This window comes from Saccopteryx bilineata, chromosome 10 (assembly GCF_036850765.1).
Source record: "Saccopteryx bilineata isolate mSacBil1 chromosome 10, mSacBil1_pri_phased_curated, whole genome shotgun sequence".
NCBI classification, from domain to species: Eukaryota; Metazoa; Chordata; class Mammalia; order Chiroptera; family Emballonuridae; genus Saccopteryx; species Saccopteryx bilineata.
In genome coordinates this window covers 9,874,032-9,892,827 of record NC_089499.1, presented here as the reverse complement: position 1 = coordinate 9,892,827, position 18,796 = coordinate 9,874,032, and the positions used below count along the sequence as shown (strand labels likewise).

The following is an 18,796-nucleotide window of genomic DNA, read 5'->3' as shown; positions in this document are numbered from 1 at the left end:
GGAGACTTCATTACCTCTCCATGGCCCATCTCCAAATACCATCACACTGGGGATAAGGGTTTCAACATATGCATTTGGGGGAGGACACAAACATTCGGTCATGAGAGTGATAGATGCAAGATTACTGTGATGTCAATAACTGCTGTTCTAATTAAGGACAGTTTAGTTAAGATCCAGTCAGCTCTATCCAGTACAGCCTTCCACAGTGATGGAAATGTTCTGTATTTGTGCTGTCCCTTATGGTAACCTCTATCCCTGTGTTGGCTATGTAAAGATGGAGTAAAAGTTAATATTCAGTTTCTCAGCTGCACTAGCCACATTGGCTATTGAGCACTTGAAATGTGTCTAGTGCATCTGAAGGACCTGACTGTTAAGTTTTATTGAATTCTAATTACTTTAAATTTAAATAGCCACATATTGTCAATGGCTACTATATTGGACATCACAGCTGTTGATTACTCCCTTGTACACATGGATATTTTTAGCTATTTAGATCTTTATTTTTTAATGTTTTATTTCGTTAAGGCATGGCCGGACAATGGGAAATATAAAGTGAGCCACATATATAATTTAAAATTTTCTAGTAGCTACATTAAAAAAGAAATAGGTAAAATTATTTTAATTCTGTATCTTATTAACCCAGTGTGTCTTAAAATATCCTTTCAATGTTTAAACATAGAGAAGTTATTGAGATATTTTTCTTTTTCTTTTCTTTTTTCATGTTCAGTCTTCCAAATCTGGTGTTTGTTTTACACTTAGAACACATCTCAGGTTGAAGTAGCTGTATTTCAGGTGCCCAATAGTCACACGTGGCTCATGGCTGCTGTATTAGTGCACATCTAGGAATATGTGCATTATTGATGAGAACGCATTTATTTATATGGAAAAATGAAAATAGAAATGAGATATTATTTAGCACAAGCTTGTGAGTAAAGCACTGAAGTATATATCGGGCTATATATTTTATGTTAATACTAGTGTAATAATTGCATGCAGTGTGCTAAAAATTCTATATAATGTCTAGATGTGACCTTTAAATCTATAATTATATAGGAGATTGATTAATGGACATAAATATGTTTCCAGTTTTGCCATCTTAGATGTTTTAGCCTTTTTTCTATGGTGGATATAATTTTAATGTTATCATAATGTTTAAAAAGTTCTAACCAAAAAATTATATAACAATTTTTATTGTTATATTTTAGGATGTAGTTTAGGAAAACCGTTTTCTTTTTTTTTTTAACGAAAAATGTTTTTATTTTTATGACATGTTAACATATTTGTTACTTACATTTGTAGGAGTCTGTGTTCTCAACGGTAGCCAAAGGCATTGTGGAATCCTGTATGAGTGGGTATAATGGCACCATCTTTGCATAGTAAGTTGCTACCTTTGTCCTTATGCAGGGGTGCAATGACAAGTGCTTCTGTTCATTTCCTGCGGCTGATGTAACAAATTGTCACAAACTTAGTGGTGAAACAACAGTCATTATTTCACAGTTCTCTAAGTCAGAATCTGGCGTGGTCTCACTGGGATAAATGGAGGTGTCAGAAGGGCTGGCTTCCCTTAGGAACCGCCTTCTCCGCAGGCCAGGCCACGCACGTTACTCGACTTACAGCTCTACAAAACCAGCAGCATGCAGTTTAGTCTCTTCCTTGTCACATCACCCTCGAACTAGACATGTGACAGGTTCTCATTTTAAGGATTCATGATTAGGTTTCCCCTACCTAGATACTCAAGATGGAGGGGTTTAAACTTAACCTCCTGGAGACTATATACTGATATTGTAGCAGGTTTTTTAAAAACTTTATTTAGTTAGAACTTTGATAAGGTGCTCTAGGAACTTAACTCTTGTTTATATTGATTAACCTATGGTAGCATTGGTTTTGATACACATCAATTTCACATAAAGTCACAGAACCTGCCTTGGTGGATAGCTCAGTTGGAACATTGTCCTGAAGCGCAGAGCTTCCTGGTATGATCCCCTGTCAGGACACATACAGGAACAGATCGATGTTTCTGTCTTTCTCTTTCCCTCCCTTCTCACAATAAAATCAATAAATAAAAGTTTAAAAGATAAAAAAGGAAGAAAAGAGTTGCAGAACCTAGTGACAGCATCAAGTGAGGACTTACTGTATTTGGGATGCTGTAAGGAAAATTCATCGCTTCTCCCCTGTTTATCTATGGCATGGACCTTGGGTTATAATCCAGTACTACGTTATATTTAACTTGTTGCTTGTATTGTTTTAGTTTGGCCAATAGAGCTTTTAGAGGTTGGTTTCTGTGTCCCACTGATGTGTCACATCCTTTAGGGTTTTATCACTTGCCTACTTCCTGGTGCTACAAGATGCTCCTGGCTCATCTTGTATTTTCCCTGTCCTAGGCTTAGGATCAGCCATTTCGCGAAAGAGCCCTGGTTTATTTACTGGAGAATGGTATTTAGGAACGAAGATCTGGGCACGAGGTGTGTTTGTTGCTACTGGAGTATCATTGACTCTGGGCCTTCTCAGAGCTAGTTTTATATACATACTAAGTCATATATGAAGACGTATCTATAGTTATTTCTCTACCTACCCATGTGCCTCTGTGTTACGCTAAACAAGAGTTCATACTCATGCCTCTAACTTTATCCAAGGGTTTAGAATTCACATGGGTTCATTCTAGAATCCAGTGAATCCACAGGGTTCATTCTAGTCTTTCTTGTTTATCTGTAACTTCCCACGCTGACATTTGGAGAGACATAGTGATTCATTGGTTGGGTGAGCATACTTTCTGGTTTACCTAATACAGTCTGGATTCTAGAGTAATTGTTAATACTGCCCCCTCACTCTCAAGTAGAAGACTCAGTAATATCCATTTGTCACTCTGAGTTACGAAAGGTCTTTTTTTCCTACTTTCACAAGAAAGGTAAATAACTAGGCCATACTGTTTTCTAGCTTTGGGGGCATTTAACCAAAAACTAAAATAAAAATTTTATATTTGTGCTATAAATTCAAACTGAAGGTATTTGACACCCTGATTGACATCTACTTTTTAATTTTTTTTTTTTTTTTACAGAGACAGAGAGTCAGAGAGAGGGATAGACAGGGACAGACAGGAACGGAGAGATGAGAAGCATCAATCATTAGTTTTTTGTTGCGCATTGCAACACCTTAATTGTTCACTGATTGCCTTCTCATATGTGCCTTGACCACGGGCCTGCAGCAGACTGAGTAACCCCTTGCTCAAGCCAGCGACCTTGGGCTCAAGGTGGTGAGCTTTTGCTCAAACCAGATGAGCCCTCGCTCAAGCTGATGACCTCGGGGTCTTGAACCTGGGTCTTCCACATCCCAGTCCAACGCTCTGTCCACTGCGCCACCACCCGGTCAGGCTAAAAAAATTTTTTTATTAAGTGAGAGACGGGAGGCATAGACCAACTCCTACATGCACCCTGTCTGGCATACCCTGCAAGCCCTCTACCAGGGTATGCTCTGCCTGTCTGGGCCGCTGTGTCTTTGCTTGAACCATTCGAGCCATGGCTGTGGGAGAGGAAGAGGGAGAGAGATAGATGGGGGCAGGTTGAGGGGTGGAGAAGCAGATGGTTGCTTCTCCTGAGTGCCCTAACTGGGAATCGAAATTGGGACTTCCGCATGCTGTGCCAATGCTCTATCTCTGAGCTAACTGGCCAGGGCAACATTTATCTTCAACATAACTTTTTTTAAAAATTTTTTGTTACTCCTGTTTCTCAGGGTAACTGAAGAGATATGATACTACACCCAAAGTTAAACCGTACATAAGGATCTTTAAAGTTGGTTAATTTTTAAATGAAGACATTTTCATATCTTAAAGGCAGAATTTAGGAAAGGAATTGCTGCATTATGTAGAATAACACAAATTGAAAATAAAAGTCCATTTCTCATTAAATGAATTGTACATTGAAGAATACTGTGCAGCTAAAAAAAAAATGAAGCAGATCTCTTCTGATTTAGGAAAGTATCTGGGGTAAAATTTAGGGGGAAAATATAAAAAGGTTGCAGAGCAGTGTTAAGAGCATTGTTCCAATGTTGTAAGTAAAAGCTAAATGAAAACTGATGGCTGTGTTTATATGGCCCAGAGCATTTACCAGACAGTTAACAGTGATTAGCTCTTCGTGGAAGTAGAAAAGATAAAGGATCATTCATTTTTTACCTAATGTAGTTAAAAGACAAAGAAAATCAGCGCTTTGTGGGGAAAATTTATACATGAGTAAAACATGTTAAAGTAGGAAGGTAGTCTAAATTTCATATGTAAAAATAATATATATCTCATTCTTTTTACAGTGGACAGACTGGCTCAGGAAAAACATTTACTATGATGGGTAAGTAAATTAAAGATTGATATTTGCTGATTTAATCTACTTTTTATTTTTATATATTTTTATATTTTATTTGTTTATTTTAGAGAAGAAAGAGAAAGAAGTGGAGGGAGGAGCAGGAAGCATAAACTCCCATATGTGCCTTGACCAGGCAAGCCCATGGCTTTGAACCAGGTTCATTTAATCTACTTATTTAGGTGAAATAAGGGGAGATAGGCACCCCGACCAGTATCTACCTGGCAACCCCATCTGGGGCCGATTCTCAAGTACTGAGCTATTTTTAGTACCTGAGGCTAAAGCGCTCCAATGGAGCTATCCTCTGCACCTAGAGCCACATTCAAACCAGTCGAGACACTGGTTACATGAGGGTAAGGGGAAGAGAAGAGGAAGGGGGAGAGAAGCAGATGGTCACTTCTCCTCTGTGCCCTAACCAGGAATCAAACCTGGGACATCCATATGCCGGGCTGACGCTCTGTCCACTGAGCCACTGGCCAGTACCTATATGGTCAAATTCAATTTTTTTTTTCTTTTTTTTTCCTCTGAGGTTTTATTAACAATAAATAATTGAGCACTTATAATATGCCAGGCTCTACTGGTCTACTTGAATACAAGGCAATGCCCAGGCTTATGTGGAGCTAACTGTATATTCTCAGGGGGGATAATTATAAGCAAATAAATGTCTAGTAGTTATGGCAGAGGTAGTAAGTGCTATGAAAAGGAAAAAAAGGGTGTGTGGAAAAGAGCAGGGGAGTGGGTACAGCTGTTACATATAGGTAGGTGGTTTAGAGAAGGCCTCTCAGGAGGTGGCATTTCAATAGAATTACTAAGTGGGATTAACTTGAGCCACGAAACTATCCAGAAGAAGAATCTTCCAGGCAGAGGGACTAGGTGCAGAGGCCTCGAGGTGGGAGCTTGCTGAGGAGTATTTAAGGAGCAGCGAGAAGACCATGGGCTAGGGTGGCAGTTTCCAGGCTAAGGGGGAGTAGAAAGGAGGTTGGAGCTGTAGCCTGAGGCCGGTCATGTAGGACCTGGCAAGGACTGGATTTTATGAGTGTGTGTGCAGTCTTGGAAGGTTTTGGTCATTTGTTTTTGTTTTTTTAAAATAATTGCATGATCTGATGTGTAATTGAAAGGATTGCTTTAAGCGTCTGAATAGAAGGAAGACTGTAGGAGGAACCAGAGTGGAAGCAGGGTTAGGAGCTAAGGCTAGAGATGTGATGGTAACTACAGTATATGCTGAGTGTCTTTGTCATTTAACAGGAAAAGGCACACTGATATCATTTGTCCTCTTTGTTCATGTACTTGCATTCTCTGTCTCTGGTACATGCTTTAAGGCAGTGGTCCCCAAACTCTTTTGGGCCACAGACAGGTTTAATGTCAGAAAATATTTTCACGGACTGGCCTTTAGGGTGGGACGGATAAATGCACAAAATAAAATTATGTGACTGGTGTAAAAACTGGTATTTTTAAATATAATTGTTGAACTTACGAGACAAGCGTCAAGAGTGAGTCTTCGGATGTAACAGGGAATCTGGTCATTTAAAAAAAATAAAATATCATTCAGACTTAAATATAAATAAAACGGAAATAATGTAAGTTATTTATTCTTTCTCTGTGGACTGGTACCGATCCGTGGCCCGAGGGTTGGGGACCACTGCTTTAAGGTACAATTTACAAGGACTACATTTATTTAAAATATTAAGGGTGTAGCATGCCAAAACAGTGATAACATTTAAAATATTTTCTGTACCCTCTTGCACACACCAGCCTTTTGTTGCTTCCTTTGGTCTCTAAGGCATATTAACCCAAAATTTATAGTAAGTTCTACGTCTTTTCTAGCTACAACTTTTTCTCTATATAGAGCTTAAATTAGTTTTCTGTAAAATCCTGCTAGTTACTTATCCACTCACATCTCCTTGTTCCCCAGGGTCAACCCAGAGAGAGGAGTACTCTACCCTTTTCTGTCTCCATAGCAGTCTCTTGAAATATTCCCACAGTATCTTACCAGTTTGGCTTTTATCGGTCAATTAAAAAAATAAAAAGCTAATGGTAATTACTAGTAAGAACCTGTGAGGTAGTAACTACCATCATTCTCCTCATTTTATAGTTAGGAACTCTGAGACTAACTAATTAGCCTATGACCACACAGCCACTGTGCACATCTCAGCCTATGAGATGGAACGTTGCACGTAAGAAGGAAAGTACAGTTGTTTGGTATTTCTGCTAATTTTGGTACTTAGTAAGGGAAAATTGCAAGTTTGGTACCTAGATGTTTTTTTAATAACAACTACTTTTTAAAGTTGGTTAGTGGTTATTGTGGGCCTTTCCTTTAGTACCATTAATAGACAGTTTCTATTCCATCTCTCTCAGACCCGAATTTAACTTGTTTGGTATCACAGATAAAAGACATAATAATGTGTCACCTTGTTTCTGTGTTAATTGACTTTCAGTGTTGTTGTTTTGAAGGACTCCTGTAATATGAATAAAAATGAGCAGCTATGTTTTTTGTATTTTTTAGGACCATCTGAATCTGATCATTTTTCTCATAACCTGAGAGGAGTAATCCCACGAAGTTTTGAATATTTGTTTTCCTTAATTGAGCGTGAAAAAGAGAAGGTAAAACTTTTTGTAAAAATAAAGCCGTTCTGCCTGACCTGTGGTGGCGCAGTGGATAAAACGTCCACCTGGAACGCTGAGGTCGCCAGTTTGAAACCCTGGGCTTGCCCAGTCAAGGCACATGTGGGAGTTGATGCTTCCTGCTCCTCCCCCATCTATCTCTTTCTCTCTTCTCTCTAAAATTAATAAATAAAATATTTTTTAAAAAACCAAAGTAATTCTATTTTGAGAAGTTAGCTACTAGTCATGATACATGGAGAAGATTGTATTTACAGTGTCGACAGGCTAGTGTGGTCTAAAAATACTGTCAGTTCTTAAGAGTCAATGAAAGATTCTGAGTTTTTTGTTTTCTAAAAGCTTTTAGTGTATAAAACATGCTTCACTCGCGATCCCAGGTTGCTGGTTTAGAGGAAGGAGGTACGTCGTGCTTCCTAGGCTTTCAGACTTGGTAGGAGAGAAAGTGTAAAGAAGGTCTGAACTGAGGAAAACAGGTTCACTGAGCTCCGTCCCTTCCCTGTCCTAAGGCTCACAATTGACCCAGGTGTTCACAGATGTCATGATGACGTCCAGTTGTGATGGGCCCTTTGTTACCTTTGCAGCACCTGCTACCACCTGACTGGTGTCCTTGTTCACATGTGGCTCCACCATTCTGGGGATGGGGGTTTTTCTCTTCCATTGGCTTCTGTTCTCATGATTGTGCCTCTTTAGCGTGGTGAATTCCAAGCTCAACAGCCTGGAAGTGTTCTGTGTTTTAAAGACTGATATGTATGTAACATTGGTTCATCATTTATTCTTTTGTGGACACTATCCCTAATCCACATTACATGCCAGCGAAATGTGAGTCTTGTGCATTTCTGTGGTTAAAGACTGAATAGAGAGGCTTTTAAATTTTATTTTATTTATTCATTTTAGAAAGGAGAGAGAGAGGGAGAGAGAGAGAGAGAGAGAGAGAGAGAGAGAGAGAGAAGGGATAGGAGCAGGAAGCATATGTGCCTTGACCAGGCAAGCCCAGGTTTTCGAACCGGCGACCTCAGCATTTCCAGGTCAACGCTTTATCCACTGCGCCACAGGTCAGGCCCGAGAGGCTTTTAAATTGTTATTTTCTGTCTTTTAAAGTCTATAACGCTTGCTCCAAAAAAACTGTATGAGGAAGTCCAATATATAAGGCAGTAAATGAAAATGCCCCGCGGGACTGCTCAGTTCCCATCTCCCAGTCCTCAGCACCTCTGGCAATTTGAGGGCTCCTGCGACCACAGTGATGCTTCTTTGAAATGGAATGATGTGTTGAAACTAGTTACCTAGGTTTTTTTAAACTGACTTTTATGGTGTGAAGGATGAAGTTGTAGAAAATTTGCACTTGTGAAGTAAGAAAAAGGTTAATTGCTCATGAAACACAGAGTTACGTGCATGAAAATAACAGCTAAACCAGGCTTGTCTTACAGGCTGGAGCTGGAAAGAGCTTCCTCTGTAAGTGCTCCTTTATTGAAATCTACAACGAGCAGATCTATGACCTACTGGACTCCGCGTCAGCTGGACTGTACTTACGGGAGCATATCAAGAAGGGGGTGTTTGTCGTTGGTGCCGTGGAGCAGGCGGTGACCTCCGCTGCTGGAGCCTATCAGGTATCCGGACCCGAGCATTTTCATCCTTGTGCACCATAGCGTGCTGTGCAGTGCAGCTTGACCTCAACAAAAGCAAGCATGGAGCTACTGAGAATATTCTTTACAGGCATAACACAGAATGTTCATGAGAAGAGAAGAAAAAGGAATATGGTGGTGCTTTATAGATCTCCCCTTAGTTAAAGTAGAACTTTGCGCCTCCTGATTCCGCGCTGTTTTGGTAAAATCCATCCCGGAGGACATGGGGACATTTTGTAGTGTCCGTAGTTATTTAGTGGATTTCCCTGGGAGCTGCTCCTTTTAGGAACTACTCAGATCTCTGCTGCCTAACCCAGCTGTACATACTGTGACCTTGCGACTCAAAATACAGCTCTCAGACTGAGTATCACCTGGGAGCCTGTGACAAATACAGAAACCAAGCCCTGCCTCACAGCTACTGAATCAGAATCTGAACTGTAACAAGATCCCCAAGTGATAAGTATGCATATTATAGATTGAGCTGTTCTACCCTTTAGGGTAGGACCCATAATCCCATTTTACAAATAGGGACTGAGCTTTGAAAAGATTCGACTGGCCCCAGCCCACACAACTAGTGAATAGTAGAGCCAGGGTTGACCTCCTGTTCATCTGATTCCAGAGCCTGCAGACAGCCTTCCCTGTGCCCTGCTTGCCAGAGGGAGTAGGCACGGAGAACAAATACCTGGTAGACCGGGAGAGCCACAGACATGGGGGTGTGAGGTCACTGAGACGGATCTCGGGCTTTATCATCTAGAGAAAGAAAGGGTTCTGGGAGATGTGGTGATTTGCATTAAGTTAACACAAATAGGGAACAGCAAAGCCAGTCCTAGATCCTATGCCTTCTTTTTTTTTTTTTTTTTTTAACAGAGAGAGTCAGAGAGAGGGATAGATAGGGACAGACAGACTGGAACGGAGAGAGATGAGAAGCATCAATCATCAGTTTTTCGTGGTGACACCTTAGTTGTTCATTGATTGCTTTCTCATATGTGCCTTGATCGCGGGCCTTCAGCAGACCAAGTAACTCCTTGCTTGAGCCAGCGACCCTGGGTCCAAGCTGGTGAGCTTTTGCTCAAACCAGATGAACCTGCGCTCAAGCTGGCGACCTCGGGGTCTCGAACCTGGGTCCTTGGCATCCCAGTCCGACACTCCATCCACTGCGCCACTGCCTGGTCAGGCGATCCTATGCCTTATGATTCCCTTTTTCTCTTTCCATCACATGGAGCGGACAGAAAGGAAAGGGGAAGGAGAGCACCTCGAGTATGTTCCCTGATGGACCAGTATCTGTTCTTGCTACTTTTACAGTGCTCTTGCTGATGTTAGTGGCTGTTGGACCACTTGGAAGTTGTGGTGATCTATTTTCCTTCTGTCTAGGTATTGTCTGGAGGATGGAGAAACAGGCGTGTCGCATCGACATCAATGAATAGAGAGTCCTCGAGGTCTCACGCAGTCTTTACAATTACAATAGAATCAATGGAGAAAAGCAATGAGACTGTGAATATACGGACCTCCCTCCTCAATCTGGTGGATTTAGCAGGATCCGAAAGGCAGAGAGACTCCCATGCAGAAGGGATGAGGTTGAAGGTAAGAATGGAATTATGGTCTTCAGTTGAACTTGTGTGTGAATTCTTACAGAAATCAATACCAAGCTAAGTGTTGTGGAGGCTACAAAGAAATAAGATTGTCAAAGAGAGAATTTTTGTTGTGGAGTAGGGACAGTATACATACATCGGACAAGTCTGTAGAAGCGAGAGTACGTATTTGAGTGCATGCCAGAAGGGATGACATCATACGAGTGGCAGCAGGGGTCAGAGGAGGAAGAGCGGGTGGACTGCTAGGGTGAAGTGTGGGCAGGAAGCAGCTCCTGCGTTGTGTTCTCAAAGGGGCCGGGATTTGGACAGGGAGAGGAACAGGGTCACATGGCCCACAGGGTGTCATCTTAAGGGTTGTTGTGGATGCCAAGTGAGTTTGGCATGTCAGCATAGGTCAGTGGACGGCTTGGGTTGAAGGCGCAAGTCAGCCTAGATCATGGAGGTTGAGTACCTGGTCAAGTTTGCTCTTGGCTCCCCAAAGAACTGAGAAAGAAAAGTTTTGAGTGATTTTATGCAGAAAGCCTCTTTTGTAAAAACTTAGCTCACCACTGCCAGGTTCAGGAGGCGGAGCCTAGAGAGAAAGAACAACTGTGCTGTTTCATACTTTAGGGTGGGCGTTCAGGACATAGGCCTGGGCCGGGGTATTCACATCGGGGTCCAAGGTTGTCTGTCATAGTATTGCTAGTATGTAAATATGTATTGTCAATTAAAGGTATGTGGATTCCATAGGCTATATGAAGGCTAGGGGCGAACAGTCAGAAATAGACAAGAGTCTACTTTTTGCATTTAAGGCAAGCAGTTGAGCCTCCTGAGCTCTCAGGTGGTTTCAGGCAATCTCAGGATTGTGTTTTTATTGAGAAATGAAGCAAAAAAAAATAGCATGTTTACAATAGAATTATGCCGGACCTATTCTAAATGCTTTGTATATATTAACTCAACCTTCCCAATGACTTTGGGAAGTAGGTACTGTAAACCTTTCTATTTTAAAGAAAGGGAAGTCAAACTGTTCTGGGACACACAGCTGAGTAGAGCTGAGATTCGCACACTAGTGTGTCGCTCAGCTCCATGGACAGTGCTCCCAGCCTTCTGATTGCCTGAACAGCAGCTCGGAACTCGGAGCATCTTGCTTTCGTTTCCCCCTCTCTGTCCCGTGCTCCCGCCACTGCAGATCTGGGTATCGAAATACGCTGCCTACAGCAGAAAGCCTGTGTAACATACCTATCCTACATCTTCTTTTCTCCCCAAATCACTACTTCAAAGGGTTTTTCTTAAACATTAGAGAATTAGACTGAATATTTTCTTGTAATAAGTCTATCAATGACTTAGTGGGACGTGGGGGTGTCTAATGAGTTACCACACCCTTCTAATGTAGTGTGCATTTTAACATAAAAACATTGAAAAATATACCTATTAGTGCATTACTACAACTTTTTTCTCTTCTTTTCTAGTTTTTACCACTATAGGTCAATTTAAAATTGTTACAGTGATGAGATGACATTGATTCTTTTTCCCTTCGTGTGATATTTGTGTTTGTGTTTCAATACTAAAATTGCCATGTGTGTCAAATAGGAAAGGTCAGGAAATAGCTGAGGACATCTTTTTGCTGAAAAGTTAAGTTATCCTTAACTATTATGTTCATGACTTGCCTTTCCATTCAAAATGGTCACCTTGCTAGGTGTATTTTACTTCACAATACTAACAAGAAACTAGTCCAGCTAAACTTTTGTCCTTTTACCCGATTCCTTAGGAAGCAGGTAACATAAACCGGTCCCTGAGCTGCCTGGGCCAGGTGATCACCGCCCTGGTCGATGTGGGGAATGGGAAGCAGAGACACGTTTGCTACAGAGACTCCAAGCTCACCTTCCTGCTGCGGGTAAAGTCCTCCCGGGGCTGCTCGGGGTAAAGTCCTCACTGTGGCCGGTAGTTGGATAATTTCTCAGCCTTGGTGCTAAGAGCGTGAATTTTCTTTGCTAAGAAACTTTCTGTTTCTCCCCTGGAAATGTGTACATTCACATCGTTCAACAGGATTCCCTCGGAGGTAACGCCAGAACAGCCATCATCGCAAACGTTCATCCTGGGTCCAGGTGTTTTGGGGAAACCCTGTCAACACTGAATTTTGCTCAAAGGGCCAAGCTGATTAAAAATAAGGTAAAATACTGAGTACAGTGAAGTAAATTGGACAAATACTTAAGCTTGCAGTATCTCACTTTTGTGACTGTCCTAATATTAACTGTAGTTTTTATATATTTCATTGTGAAAATTGAATTCTAAGCAAGATTTCTATCTTAATCTTTCCTAGCCTTCTGTATCATGTAATTTGAGAGACCTAAATTAGATCTACTGGTTTTTACTGTTTACCTAGTGTTTTTGGGGGGGGGGGGGGCAAGGGGAATTTATCCTTTGTAACTGCATTGGAGACTGAATTTATGTGCCTCAGCCTTGCCAACAGAGCTGTGTGTGTGAGGGTGCATAATGAGTTGTCTCTTTGTGAGACTGGCTGGGTGGTGGTCGGGTTCACCCTGAAAACAATTTGATGATGTTGATGTTGACGAACTTTGTCTTTCACATCGCCTATAACAACAACTATTCTTTGTTCTTCTTTATAAATAAGAAGCTTACTTGACCAGTGGTCAGAAACTCATCCTGTAAAGGACCAGATGGTGAACATTTTAGTCTTCTTGGACCATATAGTCGCTGACCTGACTACTCAACTCTGCTTTTGTAGAGAGAAAGTGGCCATAGACAATCCGTCAGCACATGAGCATGGCTGTGTTCCAACATAACTTTCCTAGAGAGGCAGCAGGCTGTATGTGGCCCATGAGCAAGGTGTACTTTGCTAACTCCTGGTGCGACTGTCAAAAGACCAAGGAGTCACCTGCTTGTTTTAGAGAGGGGGAAGGCCCCTTTGGTTCCAAGCAAAATTATCAGGCCCAAAGTTGGCAGATTCATGTCTTCTGTCTTTCAGAGGAGAAATTATTGACTGTTCTTACCGCAAAGTATGCTCCCTGATTATCTTATCATGGTAGGAATGAAGGGGTCCAGGTTTCCTGGGTAAGTCAGAACAGTGTAGGCTTAGTCCTTCATTTTATTGGATTATGACCCTGTTGTGGGGTATTTGTAATGTGAGGACGACAAAATCATTACAGCTTCCTGACCATATCTCTTGGGATTTTCTAGAACTTTTTAGACTGGGGAACTAATTATGATGTCACTGATGCGACAATGATGTCAGAATGTACAGACTGCCTTATAATGAGGCTGGCCTTAAAAATCAGAAGCTACTAGGAATGGCTTGTTAACACATGAAACAACCAAACCAGGAGCCTGTCACTAGTCACTATCAATGGTGAGCCCCCAGTGGCAGCGGCAGTGGCTGGGATGTCTGGGACTTGTCTAAGGGTAAACTAATTACACCTTTCAAAATGCATAGACTTGGCTTCAGACAGGAATATAGTGGGCACCTTGGGGATTTTTCCTCATTGGAGTGGTGGGTGTTTCACATCTCCGTCCCTTTTATCTGATTTGTGCTCAGCTATAGGCTCTTTTTATCACCCTGTACGTTTTGTGGGCCTTTTTGGACTTCTTAGATGTCATTTCAAATAAGACATTTCTTTAAGAAAATTTCTTAAGGGAGCACTTCTTTAAAATAGCATTAAATGTGGTAGTTAAAACGGAAGTGGAGCTGTAACTCCAACCCTTCCTTTTAGGAGGTGCTGTTAGAACTACAGGGTTGGATTCCCTTGAACAGGGCTGGTTTCTGCCAAGCTAATGGAGCTCAGGCAGCCCTGACAGCAGGCTAGGACAGGGAGGCCACATCCACTGCGGGCTCTGTTCTTCTCCCTGGGGCGGGCTTTCCTTCTCAGGTCTCAGGAAGAAGGCAGTGTGAGGTGAGCATACCCAGATCCCATTGGTGACCCAGCCCAGCAGGGCCCAGGGATAGTCAATAGAGCAGAGACACAAGCGGGCGCAGAGGCAGAAGTAGTGGGGAAGGGAAGAGTCTCTGGCTGTAGGTCTGAACACTCGAAGAGGAAACTTCCTCCCCACTACAGCACCTGCGGTCCCGGTGGCCCTTTCAACTGTTTGTGAGACAAAATCACTCCAAATTGTACAAATATAAACAAAACTATACAACTCACAAAATGTTCTTTTTTAAAAATTCTTGAACAGGCAGTGGTAAATGAAGATACCCAGGGCAATGTGAGCCAGCTCCAAGCTGAAGTGAAGAGGCTCAAAGAGCAGCTGGCCCAGCTGACTTCAGGGCAGATACTGCCAGCAGGCTTTCTGATGAGGGGTAAGATGAGCACAGTGTTCTTTGTCCTGAGGAAGACCACATGGGGACGTTAGGATGAAAACCCTCCAACCATAGGCACAACACAGTAATGCTACCCAAAATTTCCCACAAGTGTCTGTTTCTGCTTATTTCACCTGTATGGGGACATGGGACTTCATCTGTAACCAGATGCAAGCTCTGGCTCCATAGGTCTGAGTTCTGCGAGATAGGTGGGAAGGAGAAATAGAAATAATTTTGAATAATAAAACTTCTAAAAAGGTATACTAATGAATTCATTTTGATCCACTTCTAAGATTCAGTTATATGTAATCTATATGTTTACTAAATAGGATGAGAGAGGCTTTTTTTTTTTTTTTTTTCAAAGAATAGCTGATATCTGGACTGGGTTAAGTTAAAATCCACTATCTGTTGATAACAGTTTGATTCTTTTACCTTAATTGAGAGTAGTCAGTCAGAGGCTGTTTTAGCTCACCTCCTGTTCTTCAAATTTGAGGGATAAACATTTTTTCCCCTGTCCCTTTCTAACTGGGTCAATAACAGACAATGAAGAGACTGATTACATGAAGTATTTCCAAGAAGCCATGTTATTCTTTAAGAAGTCTGAACAGGAGAAGAAGGTAGGAAACTGAATTAATATAAAGGGGATGCAAGGTATTTTAGGCTTTACTATGGGGTTGGTGCCTTTCGGAGTAGGATAAATGTCACCAATAAATAAGAGGAAGGCTGTGAAAAATCTAATTTTGCCTTTGAGTTTAAATGGGAAATTGATGTTTGTTGCTTGATTTATGAAAATTTAGAGATGGTGAATTACTTTTTATGTTTAACCAAATTATTATTTCTTAAGTCTCTCGTATTAAGGATTACGCAGTTAGAAGACCTCACCCTCAAAAAAGAGAAATTTATTCAGTCCAATAAAATGATTGTGAAATTCCGAGAGGATCAGATCATGCGCCTGGAGAAGCTCCATAAGGAGTCGCGGGGAAGTTTCCTGCCGGAGGAGCAAGACCGGCTGCTGTCAGAACTGAGGGACGAGATTCAGACTCTGCGAGAACAAGTGAGTACAGGACGCTTCCTGTCGACCTGAAGGGAAGCTCTCGGCCCAGCAGGGCCGGGAATTCGCCCCAGTGCGCAGCTGCGGTCCTCTGAATCAGCAGTCTCTTTATCGTCCAGCCCTTTAAAGATTTTTCTTGTTTTCCCTTTTGCCTGGGGAGGATGGATATTGAAACAGGCACATCATTAAAAGGAAGCGATAACCAGTTATCAGCTTTGTGCATCATATTCAAACTAACATGAGTGTATGTTTTTATCTTTTTTGTACAAATGACGCTCACCATGCACTCTTCAGTACCTTGCCCTTTCCACATAGTGTGTCTTGGAGGGCACTCAGTCCTGGTCAGTAGTTTCCCTGTTCTATTCTTCATGTCATTAATCTAAGCACTCTCCTCTGCATGAAGAGTCTGCTGCACGTTCTCCCTTAGTCATATCTCTGAGGTGCGTGGGTGACAGTTTCAAGGGTGCAGGTCCAGATGTTCAGCCTGGAGCTGTAGGATGTGCACATAGTTGGCCTCTGCTCGCAAGCACCAGCAGCAGTGCCTGTGGCGTTCACAGTGGTTGCTAGTGGCTTGTCAGAAAGACTTGTTCACTGAGGATAGGTTTGTTCGTACATAAGCCTGTGAGTCTTCTGTCACACAGATCGAGCACCACCCCAGAGTCGCCAAATATGCTATGGAAAACCACTCGCTCCGGGAGGAGAACAGAAGACTGAGGTCATTAGAGCCGGTGAAAAGAGCCCAAGAGTTGGACACACAGACCATTGCCATGCTGGAGAAAGCTTTCTTTGAAGCATCTGGCACAGAAAAAAAGGAGAAAGGTAAGAACTGGTGTTGTATACATGCCTTGTAGGGGCAGGGGACTGTTTTAAAGAGCATTCAGGTTCCCTGCATTGAGGGTCTTCGTGTTAGCCTCTAGACCTGGGGTGCTGATTTCTTAAGTACATACTTATTTTATGTTATCAAAAGTCATTTTCGTGGCCGTGGCCAATTGGCTCAGTGGTAGAGCGTTGGCCTGGCGTGTGGAAGTCCCAGGTACAATTCCTGGCCAGGGCACACAGGAGAAGCACCTGTCTGCTTCTCCACCCTTCCCCCTCTTCTTCCTCTCTCTCTCTCTCTTCCCCTCCTGCAACCAAGGCTCCACTAGAGCAAATTGGCCCCAGGTGCTGAGGATGACTCCACCGCCTCTGCCTCAGGTGCCAGAATGGCTCAGGTTGCAGCAGTGCAATGCCCCAGAGGAGCCTAGTGTCACCCCTGGTAACTAAGCATCACATGAATGAATGTGGACTTGAAATGTTTGTCACCTGCTTATGGTTCGTCTGAGGAGGGAGTGTGATTGGACTCACGGTTCACCCGGCACAGTGCTTGGACCTGGTGTCATGTTTGTTGTTCATGCTTGCTAGTGTACACTGTCAATTACACGATATTTCCATAGGTTTACTTTTACTTTTGTGAAAGTGGTTTATTTAGCACTGAGTCTAACTTAACAGGCTTGGCAGCTGTTGGTATTCTTGCTCTGGAATTCGGTAGGAAAGTCTGTGGTTACTCCATTTTTAGGGTGAATATATTCATGGTGTTTTATCATACCCTGTCTCAGCCTCTGTTTCTGTTTAGGTTGAAATTGAAAAAGTTTTCATCTTTTCATTCTACACTCATAAAGAAGCATGTTTGCTTGCTTTTTAAAATCTCCTTTTCCAAGTCTTCTTCCATTCTGTTTATAACTTAGTAGAAGAATAAAATTCTCAGTGTTTGGGTTGTGGAGACACGAATTTTAGATGCGAAGTTAAAGTCAGGTTTTCTATATTATTTCATCTACTCCTCTGTACAATGCTCTTATTATTTTGACCATTTTGACCTCAGTTATACCTTGACTTACTACCATTGAAACATAATAATAGTAATTTCTGGACCCCACCATCTTAAAAGAGATGCCATTTTTCAGGCAACTGTTACATAATATAGTATTTCCCTGTGTGACACAGTGGGACTCCCTTCCACATATTCAGTTTTCTACGGAATCTCTGTAAATTAATCTTTTCTTCCTGGTAGGTGGTATCAAGTTCTTCCAACTTGCTGCCTTTGCTATTTGTTTCCTTCCCAAAAATTCATTGACTGGTACCATCAGCCGCTAGTACTAATTCCTGCCCGACCCACCTGGCCATGTTTCCCCTCCGGCGTGTGTGCTGTCATTCAGTCATTGTTGGCTCCAGTCCTCAGGTCTTAAATCTGCCCCTGTCCCATCCTGTGGCTTCTCAGCTTCCAAACACAACTTCTAATACTCTGCCTTGCTGCATCATGTCTTGTGTCTCCTGTTGAGTTATAGGCTCTTATATTTTAGGGGCCACCTTCCAACCCATTTCTTATTTTTTCCTCCTTGCGCTTAAAGACAGATACCTGACAGAGAACTAGATAATGTATTGTTATTTTTGTCTTTCAAAGACCACGTTATTTCCTTATTATCAGATCAGCAAGGATTCTCTCCTAAAGTTGCAAAAGACCAGTGTTCATTAGCAAACACAGAGAAGCTAAAAGCCCAACTCCTGCAAATTCAGACAGAGCTGAATAATGCAAAGCAAGAGTATGAAGAATTCAAAGAACTAACTAGGTAAAGTATAAATGCACATTCATACTTACCTATTGTTTTAGGTTTTGGCATTGACCATTTAACTGAGCGTTTTACTTTAATAGTAAATTTTCATATAACAACTAAGTTGTTTTGACATGAGGGAAAACGACTTGCTTCTTGTTTTATCTTTATTCACTGTTCTTATGTTTAATTTATTGGTTTTAGAAATAGAGTAAGGGGAGAGAGAGAGAGAGATTTAGACATCGATTTATTAGTCCAGGCACTTATGCATTTATTGGTTGACTCTTATATGTGCCCTGACTGAGAATCGAACCCACAAGCTTGGTATATAGGGACAGTGCTCTAACCAGCTGAGCTATCAGCCAGGGCTTTATACATTGTTTTTAAATTGAGGTATGATTGCCATAAACTTCTAGCTCTTTCATAATATATTTAATGAACTAGATCAGTGCTTTTCAACCGCCGATCTGCAGACCGGTCCACCACAAATTCTGTGCTGTTCCACAAAATAGTTAACCACCCTGATGTATAAAGATTATAGACCCAGTGATCTTAGACGAATTTGCTTATACTCAGGGTGATTTCTGCCGTAGTGGTTCCCCAGTCAATTTTATCATCACTGGTCTCCAATGAAAACCACTGAACTAGGTAATATGAATGTTTTAATGTTGAGATGAGTGTCTGTTGAACTTACAT

General features: G+C 41.8%; 1 protein-coding gene across 3 annotated transcripts in view; it reads left to right on the top strand.

The window, feature by feature from the left end:
• Positions 1-18,796, top strand: part of KIF15 (kinesin family member 15) — a 64,081-nt gene that overhangs the window by 12,031 nt on the left and 33,254 nt on the right. For 2 of the 3 annotated variants that reach the window (XM_066245040.1, XM_066245042.1), the window contains exons 4-15: positions 1,300-1,376; positions 4,297-4,334; positions 6,850-6,947; positions 8,390-8,569; positions 9,956-10,165; positions 11,921-12,046; positions 12,199-12,321; positions 14,341-14,464; positions 15,005-15,081; positions 15,309-15,518; positions 16,157-16,334; positions 17,953-18,118. In XM_066245040.1, the coding sequence (XP_066101137.1) occupies positions 1,300-1,376; positions 4,297-4,334; positions 6,850-6,947; positions 8,390-8,569; positions 9,956-10,165; positions 11,921-12,046; positions 12,199-12,321; positions 14,341-14,464; positions 15,005-15,081; positions 15,309-15,518; positions 16,157-16,334; positions 17,953-18,118 (1,607 nt within the window). The remainder of the gene's footprint in view (positions 1-1,299; positions 1,377-4,296; positions 4,335-6,849; positions 6,948-8,389; positions 8,570-9,955; positions 10,166-11,920; positions 12,047-12,198; positions 12,322-14,340; positions 14,465-15,004; positions 15,082-15,308; positions 15,519-16,156; positions 16,335-17,952; positions 18,119-18,796) is intronic. The other variant, XM_066245041.1, reaches the window with a different exon arrangement.